This window comes from Panthera leo, chromosome D1, assembly GCF_018350215.1.
Source record: "Panthera leo isolate Ple1 chromosome D1, P.leo_Ple1_pat1.1, whole genome shotgun sequence".
NCBI classification, from domain to species: domain Eukaryota; kingdom Metazoa; phylum Chordata; class Mammalia; order Carnivora; family Felidae; genus Panthera; species Panthera leo.
This window is the reverse complement of record NC_056688.1, coordinates 59,178,339-59,199,731: the sequence shown is the minus strand read 5'-3', so window position 1 is coordinate 59,199,731 and position 21,393 is coordinate 59,178,339. Positions and strand designations below refer to the sequence as shown.

General features: G+C 48.2%; 1 protein-coding gene across 5 annotated transcripts in view; it reads right to left on the bottom strand.

Annotated features, from left to right (window-relative positions):
- CLPB (caseinolytic mitochondrial matrix peptidase chaperone subunit B) overlaps positions 1 to 21,393 on the bottom strand; it is a 143,337-nt gene that overhangs the window by 11,760 nt on the left and 110,184 nt on the right. For all 5 annotated transcript variants that reach the window (XM_042904398.1, XM_042904394.1, XM_042904395.1 and 2 more), the window contains 3 exons: positions 13,344 to 13,458; positions 3,040 to 3,117; positions 1,766 to 1,821 (listed from right to left, as the gene is read on the bottom strand). In XM_042904398.1, the coding sequence (XP_042760332.1) occupies positions 1,766 to 1,821; positions 3,040 to 3,117; positions 13,344 to 13,458 (249 nt within the window). The remainder of the gene's footprint in view (positions 1 to 1,765; positions 1,822 to 3,039; positions 3,118 to 13,343; positions 13,459 to 21,393) is intronic.

Genomic DNA, 21,393 nt, shown 5'->3' with positions numbered 1-21,393 from the left:
GGCAAGAGAGCTCAAACTTGGAGGGGTTAAGTAACCCACTTAAGGTCAGGAGAAAGGAGAACTGGAGCCTGTACTGAGGAATGGCTGGCTCCAGGGCCCTGACTGCCCAGCCCACTGCCTCCAAGGGGTGACGGTGTACCGCAGAATGCCATAACCATGCTTCTAGGAGCCCCCACACTGGTGTCAGTCTGCCCCTCATTCAGATGCTCCAACTGAAAAATGACTTGAATCATCAGTCTCTTAGCAAGCTCCGCCTGCCTCCTACACCAGCAAATCAGACCATGCTTTCCCTTCTTCCACTGTGTATGAAGACATATTAAGACAGCTTGGATAAGGAGATTATAATTTGTAATTAAATATTAACCTTTCTGACAGTATTAAAATTAAACCACTCAGAATTCTTCATCCCTAATCAGGTGGTTCCTGCCCGTAACTGTATCTTCCCTAATAGTCCTGCTAGTTTATGGCTCTTTCCAGAGTGCTAATTGTTTCAATCGCTGCCAACCTGATGAATTGTCTTAAAAATGCTATTTTGGTTGCAGTATGTTAGCATGCTGTGTGCTGTTTCTTGCCTACTGCCTGTCAAGTGGGTCTGCTTTGGGTTTGGTTGAGGCAGAGCACAGCTACTGGCAGAGCCAGGAAGGCTTAGGAGCCTTTAGCCAGTTATTAGGCAGACGGGGGCCAGGGATGTGGCTCAACAGGACACAGCCTGAGCTACCTTGTTTCTGTGGTGCCAGGCCCTCAGGGAGGTGGCAAAGGGGTGGTGAGGCCAGAAGCAGGAGGAAAGGTGGCCAGGACTCTGCTGCTGCGGCAGTTTGGCTGGCAGAGGCCTGAGCAATTCCTCATTGCCTCAGCTGCAGAGGTCTTCCATACAAATTAGGCGAGGGCATCTGGGGTCATGGACAATCTCAGGTGGTGAGCAGGGGGACTTTAGCTTCCACAATGGAAAGACTGGTGGAAAGAAGAATGTCTGGCTTTAGTTGAAATGTTTCTACAATCTCCAAGGATGGATCTCTTGGACGTTTCTCTCTGCGTGAAAACATTTACAGTCTGCCTAGAGGGTGCCTGGGTGGCTCAGTTGGTTAAGTCTGCCTAGAAAGTCAAATTAAGCAGGTCTTGGAAAGCCAGAGTCTGAATAAATATGGGACAGGGACAGCCTTCTCCTATGAAGAGTCCGTGGGCTTTGAGTCATGGGGCAAAGGGGACTATGACCACACCACAGGTTAGGGCATAAGAAAGCATGTTTAAAAGCTCATATACAATGGAGAGAAGCAATAAGGCATCTTCTCATTCTTGTTTTCTTCTATAGGCCCCAAGACTCTAGCATGGCCTTGATGCACTAGACAGTAACAGTATGTTTCTAAAGCTGTTTCCTTGTTCGGCCTGAGTTCCTCAGGTAAGGGAAACTGTCCTAAATGCTGAGTTATTAGAATCTATTACAGTACCTGGCCAAAGTAGATGCCTGAAAATGTATGGATGAATCTCAGTGGGTTCTCCCAAATGCCCCAGGAAGCAGGCAGGGCAAGGATTATTTTGCCCATTTCATAGATTAATAAATGGAGGCACAAGGAGATTGGATAACTTGCCCAAACTCCTGGAATATTTGGTAGCCAAGTTGGGGGCCAGAGCTGAGGCCTGCTTCCTGGGTCAGGGCCCATCTTTTTGATTCACTATTGACAGATTCAGAGAGCCTGGAATTTTGGAGGCTAGCAGTAATGGCGAGGTTTCTATGGCCTGCACCTCTGGCCCAGATCCTGGCCCTTACCTTTTTGGCATCTTTGTGCATATACTTGGCTGTTTGCTTGGCCAGCTCTGTCTTTCCTAGTAAGACGGAAGGAAGAGGTGTTGGGTTAGGACCAGATGACTATCTCCTGGAATGAAAGAGTATTAGAAATGCATGGACACTGGAAATAATGTATTTTATGGGTGGGAACACTGAGGCTCAGAGAAGGTCGGTGACTCTCCCAATGTCACTGGGAGAATTAGAGGTGGTGCTGAGACCAGAATCAAAGTGCGTTGCATCTTGATTTTTCTGTGGCTGGAGACTGAGACTTTTTCTCTATAGCAGCATCCTAACAGTGGGAGGTTGACACTTATAATCCAGAGCCAACTTATCCTTTGAAGCCCAGTGCAAACCTTGCCTCTGACAGGAGCACCCTGACTTCCTGGTCACTGCACTGCATCTCTTTGGACACTCATGGTCTTGCCATCCAGCCAGGCCCTGGAGCCATAGGCCAAACAGAGGCTGGGAGAGGATAAAGAATACCTCTCCTTGGCTTCACAGCCTTTCTTTGTAACATAAAGAAGCAATGGCAATACCAAAGCGGTGGCTCTAAGGGCCATTTGGTATGATGGCCAAACCTTTGGAAGTCACTGTCTAGTATAGGAAATCAAGTTCCACAGTATCATGGTGAGGTGGCAGTAATCTACATCTGGGGGAGAGCTAGGCCCATGAAGATGCTGAGAGGGGAAGAAGAGACAACAAATGCATGAAACTCCCCAAAAAGACAATGGTGGGAGGTGGTGGTGCAGGTCAGGGGTCTGTGAGGGTGGAGAGTGAGGGAGTGAGAATGCCTCAGATAATCCAGCCCAACTGGCTAGAAAAATACCAAACCCATTTGACTGAAACCAATTTTGCTATGCACCCTACACTGTGTTGGCCACCAGGGGCTTTCTTTAGCTTGCTAGAAGGTTATGTCCCAAGTTGTACTAATAAATAAGGTTGGTGTGCTGGGCAGTGGAGGTGGTTCAACTGTTCCCAAAGGGCAGCCTCTGGGGATGCAGAGTGGCTGGACCAGGGCTAACAGACCCCAAAGGGCCTGGTTTTCCAGGTGCATCAGGCCCTATACCACAGCTTCCGGAGGGAGGGGCATCATTCCAGCTGTTCCTAATGTGACAGACAACCCTCTTTCTGGCTCTGTAATTTGGAGGCAGTTGTTTTGAGAGCTGGCGTTCAGAAGTGGGCTGTGTGACCCTGGCCCACAGCAGCTGGGGCTCCCTCAGCACTCCTTCCCTACTTGCCGTTCTGCTCCCAGTTACCTATTCCAGATGATCCCAAAAAGAGGAAGACCAGAGGGTGTTCTTCATCGTACCAGCCATTCTCCTTCCTCCGGATCGCTAGGGCCAAACACACAAGATGGGGGGGACAGTGAGGGAGGCAGATAAATCAATGACACAAAAGGCAGGATAATTATCACTAAGTATACAATATGTTTTACTGCTCTGCGCCCACTCAAAGTCCTCACTACCATTAGTGCTGCCTAATCTGATTAGCTGGCAAGGCCCCTAGAGACACCTAATCAGGTTAGCATGGATTTGGAAAGCTGCCCAGAGCAGATTTCGGATAAAGTTTTCCAGGATGAGCACTCAGCGTTGCCAGGGAAACTGAAAGGCGGGTGGATGGTGAATGGAGGTGAAGGGGGCAGGGGGCTGGTGAAGGAGAACTGGAGAGGAACTTTAGCTCTCAGAGGGCTGGTTCCACTTCTACTCACGACTGGTGGGAGACTGAGCCTGCCTCCTATGCAAATGCAAGAGACAGAAGCCCATGGCAGGCCCTGAGGGATCTGGGGTATGAGCTCTGGACTCTTTCCCACTTGGGGAAACCAAGACCTAGTCTGCTGTCTGGAAGTATAGCCAAATGTACTTTCTGGAATCCAATCAAGGGTAGTGCGGAGCTCAGGGCACAGAGGGGTGGACCACATGGTTGGCACTGTCACTAATCACGACCTCCATCAGGGAGAAATGGTGCGGGAGTGGGACAGGTATGTCCCAAGTTCCCTGGGAGTTCAGCTCTGCCAGAGTGAGACCTGACCTCCCCTCTTTATTTTTTATTGAAAAAAATTTTTTTCCCAATGTTTATTTTTGACAGAGAGAGAGACAGAGCATGAGCAGGGGAGGGGCAGAGAGAGGGAGACACAGAATCCGAAACAGGCTCCAGGCTCTGAGTTGTCAGCACAGAGCCCGATGCGGGACTGGAACTCACAGACCGCGAGATCATGACCTGAGCCGAAGTCGGACGCTCAACCGACTGAGCCACCCAGGCACCCCATGCCCTCCCCTCCTTAGGAGGAAGTATATAATCAAAGGCTGTGCATTCAAGGTGAGGAAATTAAGTGTCCAACTACAGAGTGGGAGAATCAGGCTCCAGAAGCATCACTTAAGTATAAGAGCAGGGGGCAGAATGAGGCAGAGCCATTAGAAAAAGAACCATTTATTGGACAAGCTATCTGCCAGGCACAACTAGAAAAACTGTCAACATTTTTTTTATTACTCAAGACCCACACAAACACCCTGAGAAGTAAAGTATTATTCTTAACTCCATTATACTGAGCAGGAAACTGAGGCCAGAGATAAAGAGATTTGATCGTCATGTCACATAACTGGTAGATTATTACTAGTTGGTATAGATGGTAGAGTTACTTCTCTCTCTAAACAGGTTTTCTTTTTTTTTTGCTCACATATGGCTGCTTTTAAAAAGTATCCATTCGGACTGCATTAATGGGAACGTGGCAGTCAGAACATAGAAGGGGACAGAGGACTGTGCAGGGCTGGTCTACAGATGGAACAACATGTATGCTCTGGTGCTCAGAGTGTCAGGGGGAGATTAACAAAGGGATATATGTCAGAAGACAAGGCCTGGAAAACAAGTCAACTGAGAAAGAGTTGATGGTCTTAGGGAAGTGTCTGCTGGTCCTGAGGTACAAAGATCCTGTGTGGTACAATCTGTGGCTGGGTTTCAAAGAAGTAGCTATACAGATCAGGGAAGGCTTTCTAGAAGAAGTAGGACTAATAAGGGATCATGAAGGCCAGGAAGGATCCGAAGGGGCAAAGGTGGCCGGCATGACACAGATGGAGAAACAGGAATGAACATGAGTAGTTGTGTGTGGGATCAGCTTACCGTCTCAAATACCTGCCATAGCACTTCAGGTCTTTGCTGTGGTCTTTCTCAACTCAATCTCTAATGTTGCTACCTAAAGAACTTTCTAGTTCTGGCCTCAGCAGGAACAGATGGAAGTGCAACCTCTTAGGAGACGCTCTCTGTGAATCATGAGGGGGGCCTGAGAAAACACTCAAGTCTAGCTTCTCTAAACTAGCTGAACCCAGCCCTATGGAAGGCTTGGTTCTCAGGGGAATCCACTGGCCTCACAGATACCTGAAGGCTGGGAATGACAAGGGGCAGCCCAAGCCTGGCTGAGAGGGAGTCCCCAGTGTCCTGACAGAAATAAGAACCTGTGGGTGGGGGCTTTGGGGGACGTAGAGATACAAGATGGCAAAGGTTAGACTGTGAACATGATGTGTGGATGTGTTTTGGGGCAGGGGTGAGGCAGGGGTCATCTGAAAGGAGTCACATTCTTTAAAAAGTTGGGTGAATTGAGAGCGTAGGCTGAAAAGAAGCTGAGCATGAACTGGGTTCAGGCTTCTTGGGGTTTTGTGGGGAGAGAGAAGTGCCCAGGCATCACTTAGACAGGTGGCCTAGGGGAATTTGGGATCCTCCAGGTGTCATGAATCTGAGGTTCTGATCTTGATTTCTCTTTCAGGAAAGCTTCCCGATCATCGAGAGTTGCACATTGCTGGGCTATGCAGTTCAAAAGCGCCATGGAGAAGGTGGAATTGGATTATGCCTGGGGCCATCTTTTCCCCTTCTTTTCTAATAATGCACCTGGGAGAGAGCTCTTTATAATGCCAGGCAGACTCCACTGCACAGCTGTCCCTGGCCAATTCTGCCAGACCCAGGGCATGGATCTGGGGTGGGCTTGATCTGGTCCCCCTGTGAAACAGGCGAAATGCCAACCATTAAACAATTACAACTCTGGATATTTCTAATAATATCTGAAGAGAAAAACGACCAAGCAGATGGAGTCCGACAGAATGAAAAATGGAAGCAGCTAGGAAAGACTGAGGAAGGCAGGCCTCAGGGTGTGTGGTTGGCAGGGTGGCTGATGACCATGGCTGGTCCTGTTGGGCTGGGGCAGAGGCTGGGACAGAGACCCTGATGGGCCACTTGAGATGTGCCATAGGTATCGATGTTCTCACTGTGGACCAGCAACAGCAACTTACTCTGCTAGCACTTTCCAGTGTATCAACAACTTGCATAGACATAACTTCATTTGAGCCTCATTATGACAAAGCAGGCAGGGCAGGGAACTTGATTCCCTTCTGATAGATGAGGAAATATGTGCAAAGAAGTTAGGTAACCTATTCAAGTTACACAGGTAAATAAATGAAGACCCTGGGCTTTACCCCAAGTTCTGGCTGACTCTGGAGCCTGAACTGGTGCTTCAAGAGTTTAAAGAAAGAAGTTGGCTCTTCCTGGCCACAGCACCTTCTCACACCCTAGCCTCGCCCAGAAAACTGTCTTTTCTGTAGTCTTCCAGTCTGGCTCATTTAGCCTTTGATACATGGCTTCAGGAGCTCCTGTCCTCCAACAGTCTCCTGACAACTGCTCTCTGGGCTAAGATGGTGTCAGGGTCCCCAAGTGGGCAGCTGAGCCCTTTCCCTGGCCGGTCCCATCTCTGTGAGCTCCAACAGGCCCGGCTGCCTCTTCACAGGCTGGGCGAGCAGCAGTGCCTCCTTGCTGTGTTCTTCCCCTTAGCAGAATGCCTGCCTTCTCCTGGCCATGCCCACCACCACTGGACCATCTTAAAACTCACATGCAACAACCTTTTTGATTAACTCCACCACCCCACATCTACTCCATTAACTCTCGGGGTCTGTATTCCCTGGTCGACTTTCACCTATGGGGTGGTATAATAGACATGGTAGGAGTTATAGGACCTAGTTTGGAGTCCTGGCTCTGCCACTTACTAGCTGACTGAATCTGAATAAAACACTTATTCCTGTAGAGCCTTATTTCTTCATCTGTAAAATGGGAATAGTCAGACACATGCTAAGCCAGCCCCACATGTAGATGAAATGAGTCTAGGGTTATGAAGGCACTCCGTAAGAGAGGATAATCAGAAAAGTACAAATAACAGTAGTCAAAGCAGCTGCCGCCAGCTTTGGCATTTTATAGATATCTTTTTCATCCTTATGCTAGTCCTGAGAAGTAGGTATTGTCTCCATTTAAGAGGAGACTAGGGCTCAGTAAGGGGCAGCGTAAGGGGTTTCATCCACCTGTGCCCTTGCTTCCTGGAGGAGGGTGTTCCCTGCTCAGACTGTGTAATCTGTGGGAGCAGATGCTAGGAGTTCCATTTCCTGAGGGACCCTTGGGACTAGCCCAAAGGTGGTATAACATTGCTGACTACATGAATTAATTCTTGGTCATTCTGAAATCACAAGGAGGAAAAAAGAGATGCTTCAACTTCCATTTTACAAACGAGAAGGGTAAGGCCTGACCCAAGAGTGCTCCAAATGGTTACTACTACCCTTGGGGGAATAAGGCTTCCTCTCTCTTCATAACCCCTCTCCAGGGAGCCTTTTCCATTTGTGCAGCAAACAAGCTCTGAGCCAGGTGCTGGGATACCTAAAAAGACACCTAAAGTAAGGTCTGTTCCTTTCAGGTGAATGCTGCTCTGCCAACTGTGGGCTCCAAATGGAATGGGAACACTGGGAGAAGTGCGGGAAGAGCCATTTGCATCTGGGCGAGAATGATGAGAGGGGACTGCCAGGCAGTAGGGGTATGATGGAACATTCCAGACAGAAAGAACCATCGTATGCCAAACTAAAACAACAGGAGACAGCTGCCTCTGTCCGGCTCAAGGTTCTGGGGCAGTCTGGGTGGGCTGACTCCTCCTTCCTGATCAGTTCTAGTGATCTAGTGTGGGAGGTTTTTTTAGCCTAACCTGGAACACGTTTGTCCCATGCTTGTGGCATCTCCTATGGGAACGAGTCCTTAAGAGGGACTCCTGTGGTTGAGTCACCTGCACATCTATTAGCAATCTCCTGTCTATACCTTATAGGTTCAAGGAGCACAGCAAGTGCTCAAGAAGTACTTGCTGGATGAGTGGATACTGACTGGAGCCTCAGGCTGAGAGGGTGATGAGAGTACAGTTCTCTCCTTTTTTTTTTTTTTTTTTTTTTAATTTTTAATGCTTATTTTTATTTTTGAGAGAGAGATAACAAGAGAGAAACACAGTGCGAGCAGGGGAGGGCACAGAAAGAGGGAGACACAGAATCTGAAGCAGGCTCCAGGCTCCAAGCTGTCAGCACAGAGCTCGACACAGGGCTTGAACTCACAAACTGCAAGATCATGACCTGAGACGAAGTTGGACACCTGACCGACTGAGCCAACCAGGTGCCTGAGAACAGTTCTTTTCTTAGTCTCTAAGGATTAGTGTTTCTGAAGGCAAACAATTGCTACTGAGTGGTTAACACATAAAAAATGCAAAGACTGGCTTTTGCGAAACCCCCCAACCCCCGCTCGTGGGTGTACTGGGGTAGGAATCACTAGAAGGATCACCCTTCCAGAAAGAGGACGGGTTGAGAATCTGTGTTGAGGAGAGGCTAAGTGTGAAGATGGGCTCAGGCTTAATTCACTTGAGTTCAGCAATCTTTTATACACCTGTGTGACCAACCTTGGGGAAAAAGCCGAAGGAGAGGTAGTTCCTGACCTTTGGAGGGAGACATCAAATAGATGCCCTTTGTTAAGTGCAGTGATAAAAGATGTCCGTGCGAAGCCCCAAGAATGGGCCCTCTGTCCAGGTGGAGGGCTAAGGAAGGCTTCCTGGAGATAGCCTGGGTCTTGAGTATCTCAGCAGACCAGGGTGGTCCAGAAAACGAGAACATGTGAAGTGGTGTGACGTGAAGGTGGGACTGCAAGCAGTTTTCTAAATTAATCATTGCCACACCATGACTCAGGGATGGCCTGATTATATTTCTCAGCTCAGAAACAGGACCCCAAGAGGGGTCCAGAAAGGTATAGGGTGGGCTTGGGTGATTACATTTTTGGATTGTCAAAAAGAGAAGTGAAGCACGAGATAGTCCACCGTGTGCCACGTAGCCAATGGTGAGATTCTGAATTCGGGCCAGACCCCAGCATGGTAGAACATTTAAGCTGGCAGAGGTCTCCTGAGGGGAGAGTCAAGTGGGAACAGAGCAATGGGTGTTGAGGATGAGCCCCTGGTCAGAGGGAGCTGCAGGGAAGCTTCCAGGTGTGCAGGCTGACCCAGAGCAGAGCTGGGGAATGGCCTATCCACCCAAGGGGCCAAAGGTCAAGTCGTATGTGTGTTGTTATTAACTATCAATATACTCATGTTCCTAGTATGCTTGTGAGCTACTAGAGGGTAGGCTTACAGCTTCTCTTCTCTCCTCAGAGCATGAGACAGACATGTCTCAACCAAACTAATTCAACAAACTGCACTACACATCTACTTCAAAGCTGTGCCAGGAACTGCGAAAACAAAAACGACTGAGGCACGATCTCTGCTCTCAGGAGTGTACAGTCTATTACTTTTGAACTGAGTTAGGCTAAGTAAAAACCAGCCAGAATGTGGGAGATAGGGAGGGCTGGGCTAGGTTGGGGAAAGGGCCAGAAGAAAAGGAATTCCAAACAGAGAGGGCAACATCAACAAATGCAGAAAGCAGAAGCAGCTGGTGTATGTGATGCACAGCTGGGTTGGGGGAGGCATAGCAGAGGAAGGTGGGGCAGCAGCAGGGGTGGGCCTTGTATACTCGTCAGGGCAGCAAGAGCCACTCAAAGATTTTAAACAGGGAATTTTTTACATTTTACAAAGCTCACTCCAACTGGGTAGGAGAAGTGGTTATAGGGGAAGGAAAGGAGGCAGGGTGACCAGGGAGGAGGTCACTATGTGGTTCAAATGGGAGATCCTGAGGTCCTGAGCAAGGACAGTGGTATTGGGAATGGAGGGGAGAGGGTAAATTTTGAGACCCGTTTAAGAGGCAAATGCTAGAACCTGATATTTGATGGGCTGTTAGGGGTGAGGGAGAGGGAGGAGGGGCAAGGAATAATCTAAGTTTTTATTTTAGGAGATAAGTGAATAGTGGTGCCTTTACTGAGACAGGAGCACAGGATGTGGACAAGTTGGAGGAAGCAGTGGAGTCTAGTCCTGGATATGCTGAATAGACAGCTCGTTGCTTTTCTGAGAACGGTGGGATGTAGAGTCTCTGAGATCCCAGGAGGTCTGCTCAACAGGGTAGGCATCCTCCCCCTCCCATGACCAACAGTAGCTCTGGGTTCTGTAAGGAGAGCCTCACTTTCAATGCCAAGGCTCTGGCTTGTGGTATGTAGGCTGGCCTTGCTTTGGCTCCAGTGACCCTAGAAGACCAGAGAGGCCATGGGGGCCTAAGCTATGGGGTTGGTGCTTTATCTCCTCCATTTGTAAGGCGGTAACTGTGCGCCAGCCTTGCTAGAAGCCCTGCAGCTGGGGATCACACTGATAAATTCACTGTATTACTTTGCACAAATCAATATCCCAGCACTTACCAGGGGTTGATGTGACCGAAATTGGTTTCAGCCAATTCGTGTGGGTAATAAATGGCCATTTATCAAATCAATTCATTCTGCGGCACTTCTCTGGCTGCCCATCCTCATGGTACCCCTGGGGTGCCAGGCTCCACCCAGCCAGTCCCTAGCATATATCTGACGCTAGCCTAGAGGATCCAGAGAGGCCTGGCCTACCCCTCTGGATGTGCGTCTGTCTCCTATACTTGCTTCAGTCTGGAGATCTTTTTTTTTTTTTTTTTTTTAATTTTTTTTTTTAACGTTTATTTATTTTGGAGACAGAGAGTGAATGGGGGAGGGTCAGAGAGAGAGGGAGACACAGAATCGGAAGCAGGCTCCAGGCTCTGAGCTGTCAGCACAGAGCCCGACGCGGGGCTCGAACTCACGGACCGTGAGATCATGACCTGAGCCGAAGTCGGACGCTTAACCAACCAAGCCACCCAGGCGCCCCCAGTCTGGAGATCTTGAAGCACTGGCTGCTGCTTGCCTGCCACAAATTCTGGCCCAGAGAGTACCTCATGCTTCACCTGGGTTGGTAGGTGAACATTATCAGATCTTTATCAGTGTGATGACCAGCCACAGGCTTCTCAGCTAGGCGGGCATACAGTTATCACTATACAAATGGAGGAGATACACAAGCCCACAGCTCAGGCGCCAATACCTGTCTGTCTTTTCAAGGGTCACTGAAGCCACAGCAGGGTCAACCTACATAACACAGGACAAGGTGTAGGACCCTCCCAATCCGAGGCAAAGTCTGGGTAACAGAATGGAGTTTTGGGTAGAGGGAAGCTCTCAGGGCAGGCATTCTGACAGCCCTTCGCAAGTGGGCAACTGAATCATTTACTCCGGCTATGGGCCAACAACAAGGAGAGACAAAGTGGGGGGTGCATCAGAGGTTGGTGTAGGATCAGAGGAAGAGGCCAGCCTGGGGCTGAGACTAAGGATCAGTCTCGGCTTGAAGGAAACAACTGTGGGCCTAATTTAAAGAACATAGTGCCCCACTCTAGCTGGTAAACACCTTGACGACAGGGACTGGAAAGAGCATGTACTTTATAGTCAGTCAGTCCTGGATTTGGCTCCCCAGTTCACAGATGAGAAAGCTGATGCTCAAACAAGCCACGTGTTTAGCTGGAGTTGCACAGCTAAAGAGTGCAGACCTGCTATTTTAGCCCACATTGGTCTAAATCTCTCCTTCCCATGTCCTCCTCTCCCCTCCCTCCAACTTCTTGGAGCATCACATCTTATGGGGCTTGAGAAGCTGGGGAGAAGCAAGAGGTCAGAGAGGAGGAGACAGCCTGCTGGGAAAGGGCTGTGTAAGGAGCAGAGGGAAAACACTATGATGGCAGCTGCAGTGCCGGCCCAGGTGGACAGGAGACTGCTTTCTTAGCTCTCTGTGCAGGTAATGCCTTTTCCATGGGCAACTCGTTCTCTCTTCAACCCTCAGGAACTCCCAGGGCTTCCCCTCCCTCCACCTCAGCCACAGCCTTGGCAAAGTAGTAAGGTGTCGTCACCTGTAAGGTGGTGGCTGAGAGTGGATGTCTGTATCCAGATCCTAAAGGGCAGCCTGGTGTGGCTTGGGCCTGAGTAGTGGGGCCTGTGTGTTCAAAAAGCTTTCCTTGGCTCCTGTGTATGCCTCTAAGCAGCCTCCTGACTTCTAGCTGGTGAGGCAGTTCTGGTCCATGGGCTCCTTTTATCTGCTGATGAGGGACTCACGACTGCCACATGAGTCCCACTGGTGTGTGAGGATGATGGAGACCAGGCTGGGCTGTGTTGCAGGGGTGGCTGCCTTCATTTTTCAATTACCCCTCTAATTGGTATCCTAGGGCTGATATGCTGCTCCAGAATGTCCCAGAGGGGCACCACAATATAGCCTGATGTCTTCTTTTATCACTAAGCCTTTATCAGGTGCTGTCTTTGGCAGTTGCTGGATCACATCTGGTGGGGCCAAATGCTTGGAGAGAAGGGGTAAGCAACATGAATAGAATGTCCTGACACCATAGGGCAGAGGTTTTTAAACATGAGCTGAGCATCAGAATTGCCTACACAGCTTGTTAAAAGATTGCTGGGCCCCACTCCAGAGTTTCTGATTCCATAGGTTTGGGGTGAGGTCTGAGATCTGCAATTCTAACAAGGTACTAGAGGATATTGATGCTGCTGGTCCAGAGACCATGCTTTGAGAACCACTGCCTGCTTGTTTAAGCCAGGCGTGGGTTACTCTGCCCTTGCCTCATCTGTCTGAGGACAGCTTCAGAGAGTCATGCACCTGAGTCAGAGAAGAGAAGTGAGACCACTATCTTGAGCAGAACCCTAGTTTTATAATTCTCTCTAGTGGGGTCTGCATGGGCAGAAGGGCCATCAGAGTAGGGGTTATACCAGAGAGCATTCCGGCTCCCAGTATGGGACCTAAGAGCTTCTAGGGTCAAGAAGAAAGCGCTTAAGGCTTGGTTCAGGGTATTTCTCCTAAAACTGAACCAGATGCTGACAAAAAACACTGAAAAGTGGCATAGTCTCAGGCTGGGAGACAAAAGACAGAAGTTCTAGTTCTGACTCTGCTGCCACATTACAAGTGATGGACAAGCTCCTGCTCCTCTCTGGGTCTTAGTCTGCCTACCTGAAAAGTTAGGGGTGGGAACAGTGGACCAGATCAAGGTTTGAGTCAGAGTATAGCAAAGCAGCCTTGAGCAATTATTATGAGTGCTCTGTATCTCCGCTTCCTCATCTGTAAAATGGGGATTTACCCTAACAGGGTTGCTGTAAGGACTAAATGACAACATACATGAAGAGCTTATCACAATGCCTGGCACAAAGAAAGTACTCAACAAACGTTAAGTTGTAATGTTAGTCACCTCTGCCTGGTATGGTGACAGCAGGATGCACACCTCACTGCAGCAGACCATGAGCTCCCCCGCCCTTTTCTGGCACCGGCTGGCATCTTGATACTCACCAGCACCCACTGTGGCGATGGCATTCTCCTGGCCAATGATGTGCTCTTTCAGCCGTTGCTCCAGGGGAAAGCGGCGCCGCTCCTCGGCCTCACGCTTCCGCTGCTTCTCCTGGTACTGTGGGGAGAGAGGGCAGGTGGCTCAGGAGCACAGGGCCCAACAGGATCCCAGTTTCATTCTACCCTGTAACTCAGGGGTAAAAAACACAGTTCTGGGTCTCCAGGGGTCCTAATGCACACTCTGGCTCCTGGTCATTGGAGGCTGGCCCAGTCCTTCCCACTGTCCCCTTGTCCTAGTCCTCACCTCATTCTCCTTACTTCAGTTGGCCACTGCTCAGGAGTCCTGGCTCATCTTGCTAGTAAAATAAGTACTGCTAGTAAAGTAACCCTTGACTCTGGAGTCTGACAGAAGACCTGAGTATGAATCCTAGCTTTATCACTTATAAGATGTGCTTATCATCTGGAGCAAGTTACTCCCCCTCAGTTTTCTCATCTGTATATTGGGGATTAAATATGATGATATACATAATGTGCCTAACATCATGGCTGGCATTCAGTTTTAAGTGCTTAATAAAAATAGGTTATTTCCCTTTCCACTTACCCTCTTGAAAACTTTTCTGGTTTTACTTTTTTTTTAATGTTTGTTTTTGAGTGAGAGTATGAGTGGGGGAGGGGCAGAGAGAGAGAGAGAGAGAGGGAGACCAAGAATCCCAAGCAGGCTCCGTGCTGTCAGCACAGAGCCCGAAGCAGGGCTCAAAGCCATGAACCATGAGATCATGACCTGAATCGAAATCAAGAGTCAGACGCTTAACTGACTGAGCCACCCAGGTGCCCTGTTTTTCATTTTTTTAAAAGTAAGCTCTACATCCAATGTGGGGCTTGAACTCATGACCCGGAGATCAATGGTCACATGCTCCACTGACTGAGGCAGCCAGGTACCCCAAAAACCTTTTGGTTTTTATTTAAAAACAAAATTTTTTTTAACGTTTATTTATTTTTGAGACAGAGAGAGACAGAGCGTGAATGGGGGAGGGTCAGAGAGAGAGGGAGACACAGAATCCGAAGCAGGCCCCAGGCTCTGAGCTGTCAGCCCAGAGCCCGACACGGGGCTCGAACTCACGGACCGTGAGATCGTGACCTGAGCTGAAGTCGGACGCTTAACCGACTGAGCCACCCAGGCGCCCCCCTTTTGGTTTTTAAACCAGAGCTATGAACACCCTCCACTTCCATGATACTGCATTTCAATTAAACACAATTATTCACTAATTGCTGTCTGTTTTGTCCTGTGCATGCCATGATGGAAAAGGCAGGGTGGATAGGAGGACTAGAACCCAGAGGGTTCTAGTCACTGTTGACTGCCTGGTATGTGTCTGGCCCTGGGCTTGGTCCACTTCAGGGAAGGCAGAAGGAGGAAGCCTGAATATGATCACACTGCAGGGAAGAGAGGAGAGCCAGGCCTTGTCCTCAGGGAGCTCTAAGTTGGGAGGAAGGTGAGGCAGGGTCTGTGCACAAACATTTCTCAGGCAGTACTGATCATTTTCCTCCAAAGCATGTGTGCCTATTTCTAGCCTATACCCATCTCTAAAAAACAAACAAACAAAAACCTCCCACTATTGAAAACAAATTTGTTGCATGTTTATGACTCTGTCCTCTAAATCTATTTATGAGCCGCCTGAGGGCAAGCACTGTCTTTTACTCCCTGCATGAGTCCTGACACAGTGGAGGCAGCTGGTGAATGTTTGTAAAAGTGAATTTGATGATAGATAAGAGGAAAGAATTGACAGCTAAACAGGGTGGCACGGGAGTCCAGAGAAGGAAGGATATACAAAGACCAGAACATTCTGGGGAGGCTTCTGGGTGACTGGAGGCTTGAAGCTGGAGTACTGGGCCAGGCAGCAAATGGAGGGCTATCTGGGGGCCAGGCAGGGAGGGTGAGTATGCAGGTGGGATGATAAAGTGCTCATGGAGCAGGGTGGACGGTGGAAGGGAGCAGGTCTTGGACTGGGACAGAAAGACATGGATCTTCAGGAGGCTCCTTTCCCCTAAGACCCTGTAACACTGACAGCTTTCTAGAAAGAAAGCTGTCAAGGAAAGGCCCTGTCACAAAAGTTGTGGCTACAGATTGCTCTTGCAGGCAGAGTGGATGAAAAATACCTGCTGCTTGGGCAGTGTTTTCCTGTTACAGTAGTGACCTTGACAGAAGTTAAAAAAAATAAATAGCAAACAATCCAATTTTGGCTGTTGCTATCAGTCTGTAACTGAAAGCTCCCATCAGTCCTGGGTTTCATATGGAGCAATAATTCGGCGCCAATCCCAGTGGAGCGACGCTTGCCGGTTGGAATCCAGAGTGTCACTGTGCAGCTCCCTCAGGCGCCACATACATCACCTGGCTCTGACGACTCCACCATATATCTGCCTCCTCCTCCTCCCTGCCCACCCAGCCCCTCTCAGCACTTAGGTCCACTGGGCTGGAAGGCTCTGATGGTGACATGTACACATACTGCCTGGTGCTGCATTGGCTAGTGGCCTTGCTGGCTTGTAGTCAGGCAGGCCACAAAAGCAGCTTGAGGCAATGGAAGCTGACTGCCAGGGTTTGTTGAGTCTGCTTCCCTTCCTTCTTCTAGTGATGGGTCTCAGAGTATTCCTGCCTCTGAGCCCTTGCTCACACTGCTCCCTCACCACAAAAGTCTTCTGCATTCCCATCTACAAGTGCCCTGGTGATCTCAACCTAAATACTACATTGTCTAAGGACCCTATCGTAAGGCTTCATGCCTGCCCCTGGGACCTCCAGAGCACTTATTTAACTGCCTGTTTGTCTCTCCTTACTCAACCATGAGGTCCTTGGTGACAAAGACCATGTCTTATTCATCTCAACAGCTCCATCACATAGCAAGGGCCTGGCTCACAGAAGGAGTCAATACACGTTGCCAACTGAATGAGGTGACTACTGGTTGTGGAGCAGGGGCTGAGTGCTGGGAACCATACAAAGGCACTGCCCTCTAAAAACAGTGTCTTTAATTGTTACAGTTGTCCCCACCTGAAGTTTGTCTCCTCTTCTGGCTCATAGTGGGGCAAGCTGTGTGGCAGAAATAAGCAGCTCTGTTCCATGAAGACCTGAATTCAAACTTCACCTCATCCACTTACTAGCTAGCTGACCTTGGGGAAGTTCATTCAACTCCCGGAATTTTCATTTCCTCATCTCTAATACGGAGATGGTGACTCACACCCACCTTCCAGGGTCCTGGTGGGATGCTGGGGAGAATCAGGTGAGATAACATACACAAAGAACTCGGCAGAGTCTCTGGCACATAGCAAATGTATAGCAGAAGTGGTAGTGTGAGAGACTTAAGCAGAGAACACAGTAGCTGGCCCTTGGAAGGCCTTTGATAAACGTTATTTCTCTCCTTCACTGCATTTTGATAACTATTTAACCCAGTGCTTTCTTGGAGGTGGGATGGGGACACAGGAACCCTTTTAACTAATTTAACCTGTATGGGCTCCACAGATGAAGAGTTGCTCTGGATCAAGCAGAAGCTAGGAGCCTAGTCCACTTAGATGCCCCACTACCCCAGAAATGGCTCTTGAGGCTCCCTCCTTAGGAAGCCTAGGTCTGTAGGGTACAGTCTCAACACCAGCGAGGTTCTGGGGATACCTCCAACAGCACAAGGCAGCTCATCTCTGCCTGCCAGTTTTCCTTATGTGTTAGAAATTCAGCCTCTAGGTGCTTTCCATGCATTGATGTGTGGGGCCTCACAGAACATATCTTTTTCATTTGTCACAGGCAACATGACTTTTCTTGCCACTCTGTTGGTTTGGTTAGGACCCTGTGGTCTTCCTAAGTCTTCTCCAGGGAAACAGTTCTACTCCTATAACTCTTCTCTGATGTCATGAGTTTAGTATTCCTGTTATTTTCTTGGGCAAGGGTAAAGGGTCCCTGGCTTTTATGGGGGTGAGTATAGGGAAAAGGTTATACTGTGATCTGGCCGGTTTCTCAGGAGCTTTCTAGATGGTCCCGGGAAAGATCCAACCTGTGGCCTAAATCAGGACACATCCTGATTCTCCCCCAGCCTGGAGTTCTCAATATCTATTCAGAAAAACTTCTGAAAATGGATCGGACTTTTTGATAAAAATATATAGGACGCTGGGATTAAACCAGGTTAAAGTTTACTGCTTCATGCTCTTTTCCTAATGCTTAGCACAGAGTTTGTATTTTTTAAAAAATGTGTTGAATGAAAGAGTGGCCTCTTTTTTTGAAGATTTTATTTTATTTTTTAAGTAATCTCTACATCCAACATGAGGCTTAAACTCACAACCCTGAGATCAAGTATCATACTCACCAACTGAGCTTGCCAGGCACCCCTGAATGAATGGCTTTTTGAGGCATCAGCTATGAGCCCAGGCTTGTGAAAGAACACAGGAAAGGAAAATATTTGGTCTGGATATATTCTCTTTGGGGAAGGAGAGTAAGATGGGAGAAGGCACTTGGTAAGGGCTCCATAAATGTAGGCTACTACTGTTTCCGGCTTTTTGAGGAGATGGAGAGGAAGCCTATAGGGACTGAGGTGGAGGCCCTGCTTTGACACAGTTCCACTAGAGGAGAAGATAGGGCAGGTGACCCAGCCTGCAGAAGGAGAGGACACTGGGCTGAGAGCACTAGGAAGAAACCACCCACAAGAGCAGAAGTGGGGGAGTGATCATCTTAATAAAAGCCACATGCAATTAGCTTCAGAAGTCCTCACCTGGAGCCGGCAGCAACCAGCTCCCCATGCTGCATCTTGGCGGATAATCGTGGCCACTGGTTTCTATCATTCTTGATTTAATATGGCACCCCTCCTGGCTGTGAGTGCATTTACAGGAAAGGGCTGGGAGGCTGGGGTGAAGCCTAGCTGCACACACTCAGTGGTGGGTAGCTGAGATGAGTGGTTCTTTGGGGGAGGGTTACAGGGAGAAGGGGTATGTCAGGCAACCCTATTATTGGGTATCCCTCAAGGAACAGGTCTGACAATGAAAGTGGCAATGTGTTCACTGAAAGGGCAGCTGAGGTGAAGGTGGGAGTGGTGAGTAGACAGAATGAGACCCTGGGCAAGCATGCAATAGGTATGGAGGAGGGAACAGAAGAAAGGCCAAGCTACCATTTACCTCTCATGGGAGGTCAGGGTCACAGAGCCCACTTAGGCTGCTCTCAGATATACTCAGATATGCCCCATGTTCCTGACGCTGACCCCAATTCGCATCTCAGGGCTTCTCCCATGCTCTGAAGCTTCAATGACAGAGAGGACTTGGTAAGAAAGTCACCAAAAGGACAGGGGGCAACAGATGAGACTAGGGTCACGGGATGATGGAAAGAACGCTGAGTGGGGGAATGATGGTAAGAGGAGCCCAGGAGGTCCAACAAAGAGGCCTGGAGGATGAGAGAGGCACCCAAGGGACTTGAAAATCTCTTGAACTAGCTCATAAAGTATACACCCCTGTAGAGAAAGTTAGGGCACATAGCAGGTGTCACTTCCATTACACTCAGTGACCATTATGTCAGCATCCTGGATTCCATTGTCTTCTCTTCCAGCCCATCCTCCTTGCTGCCAGAGTGATGTTTTAATATGTAAATCAGATCATGTCACTGTGCAAATAGCTGGGTTGATTCAAAGACTGGTGAGAGAAGGTTAAGAGGACTGGCTCAAGTGAGAAGATGAGTTGTGTTCTTAGTGTATCATATCAGGAGGCACAGGATGTTGATTATTTTATAACTGGTGATGTTGACTTTGATCACTGGGTTAAGGTGGTCTGTGCCATGTTTTTCCACTACCATTTTCCCCTTTGTAATTAATAAGTATCCTGTGGGGTGAGGATCTGAGCCTATGTAAATAATCCTGTTACTCCTCAAACTCTCACTCACTAGTGTTAGCATCAATTGCTGGGTCTCATCTGACTGGGAACCAGCTGTTCTAATCCTCCCAGCCATAAGAAGTTCAGTGTATCTCTTCCTCCTCTGCACAGAGATGAAGTGCATTAAAGCATGGGTCCACCGGTAGCAAGTAATAGAGACAGAATATGCTAACCTTTGCAGTCTGGCTCTAGAGCTTGCAATTTACACCCTGGAGGTAAGAAAAGACCTGTTTCCTGCCCCAGGGAGTTCACAGTCTATTTAGGGAGATGAGACTTAAAACACTAATCTCCTATTCCTACTTTTAGCATGGGGCTACCTAATGATTTTATTGAAATAAACACCAGAAGGTGTTCTTGCCAGAAATGTGTAATCTAAATGTAATCATAAGGAAACATCAGACAAACCCAAACTGAAGGACACTTTACAAAATACCCAGCTTGAACCCATTAAATGTCAAGGTCATGAAAGACAAGGAAAGACTGAGGAACCATTCTAGATTAATGGAGACTACTAAAGAGATATGAAACTAAATCCAATTTGGGATCCAGAATTTTCTTTTCTTGTAAAGATAGTCATTGGGACAAACTGGTGAAGTGTGAATAACACTGACAGATTAGTTAATATCAATATTGATGCCTTGCTTTTGAGGACCGTACTGAGGTAAGAAAATGTCCTTTTAGGAAATACAAGTATTTAGGGATAAAGGGGCATCACGTGTGTAACTTACCCTTAAACAGTTCAGAAAGAATTACCTCTCTCTCTCTCTCTCTCTCTCTATATATATATATAATAAAGCAAATGTGATAAAATGTTAACAATTGGTAATGTGGGTGAAGAATTTACAGAATTCATCGCACTATTTTTGAAATTATGTAAAAATAAAATTAAAATAAATCAGGGTAATGCTTACCCCTGGGGGATGGGCAGTGACTGGAAGTATAAGGTAGGTTTCTGAGTGTCTATAATGGTCTGTTTCTTGATCAGCTGTGTTTAGCTTGTGAAAATACAGAGAGCTATATAATTAAGATATATGCACCTTATAGAAGTATATTTCAATAAAAACTTATTTAAAAGTTAAAATCAAAGAAAAGAGAAAGCAAAAGCTTGTCCTCATAAGCACATAGCTCCGTGTCTGGCCCACTGTAAAGCTGCAATGAAGGTCAGATGGTGCTGTCATCCCCGTAAGGCCAAGCACAGGGCCAGGCATGGGGCATGTTGGCACTTGAAATGAAATGCAGCAGGGAGCAGGCTGGGCAAAGTGGGGAAAGGGTATCACTTCACCCTATGACGGGAGCAAGATAACCCTCTTACTCTCCTGTGTACCTCACCCCTTCTCTCCAAGAGGGCTCTCCTCAGCACCCAGGTTTGCAGCCCAGAATGCGGGCCCAGGGGAGCACTGCATCCCCAGCTATCCCTGAAGCAAATGAAAAAATATGGATACAGGAAATGTGCTTGTGATTCTGTCACTGGGATATGCAAATAAAATATATATGATAGGCCTATCTGCCTAATATTCCTGCCAATTCATTCTCTGGGTGTGATTAAAATGAGCAATAAATTCCTCGTGAGTCTCGGCGGAACGAGGATCCGGGAGTGGAGATGCGGGCTGGCACCAGCACGTCCCCCTCAGCTGAATATTCATCATGGACTAGCTCCCCATATTTTTGTTTTATCTGCCATCGTGTGCACAGAGATATATTTCTACCTCTCTCCTTCGTCTCTTAGTTAAAACATGAAAATGGTCTAAGCTTTAAGTATTAAACTCTCCATGTAACAAAATCCTTCAAAGTGAGATCACAACTACCTTCTCTACGAAGCCTGCCCTGCTCATTCTGCCTGAAGGTGATCCATGCTTTCTTGGAGCCCCCACAAACTCTCTGTGGACCCCTCCTAACATACAAATCAGTCTGTGGGTATCAGAACCAAGGGTGCCTGCCTCTCTCCCATCCTCCACTTCCAGATGGCCAGCTCAGAGGACAGGGGCTGGGGTTCATCCACCTCTGAATCTTCTTAGGGGGCCCAAGGAAGCTTCTGCACAGACAAAGCAGAGAAACTGAGCAAACCAGCAGCAAGGAGAAAATCATGTAGGCTACTAAAGGTGACAGAGATTCTTTGGGGTGCATGGGTGGCTTAGTTGGTTAAGCATCTGACTCTTGATTTTGGCTCAGG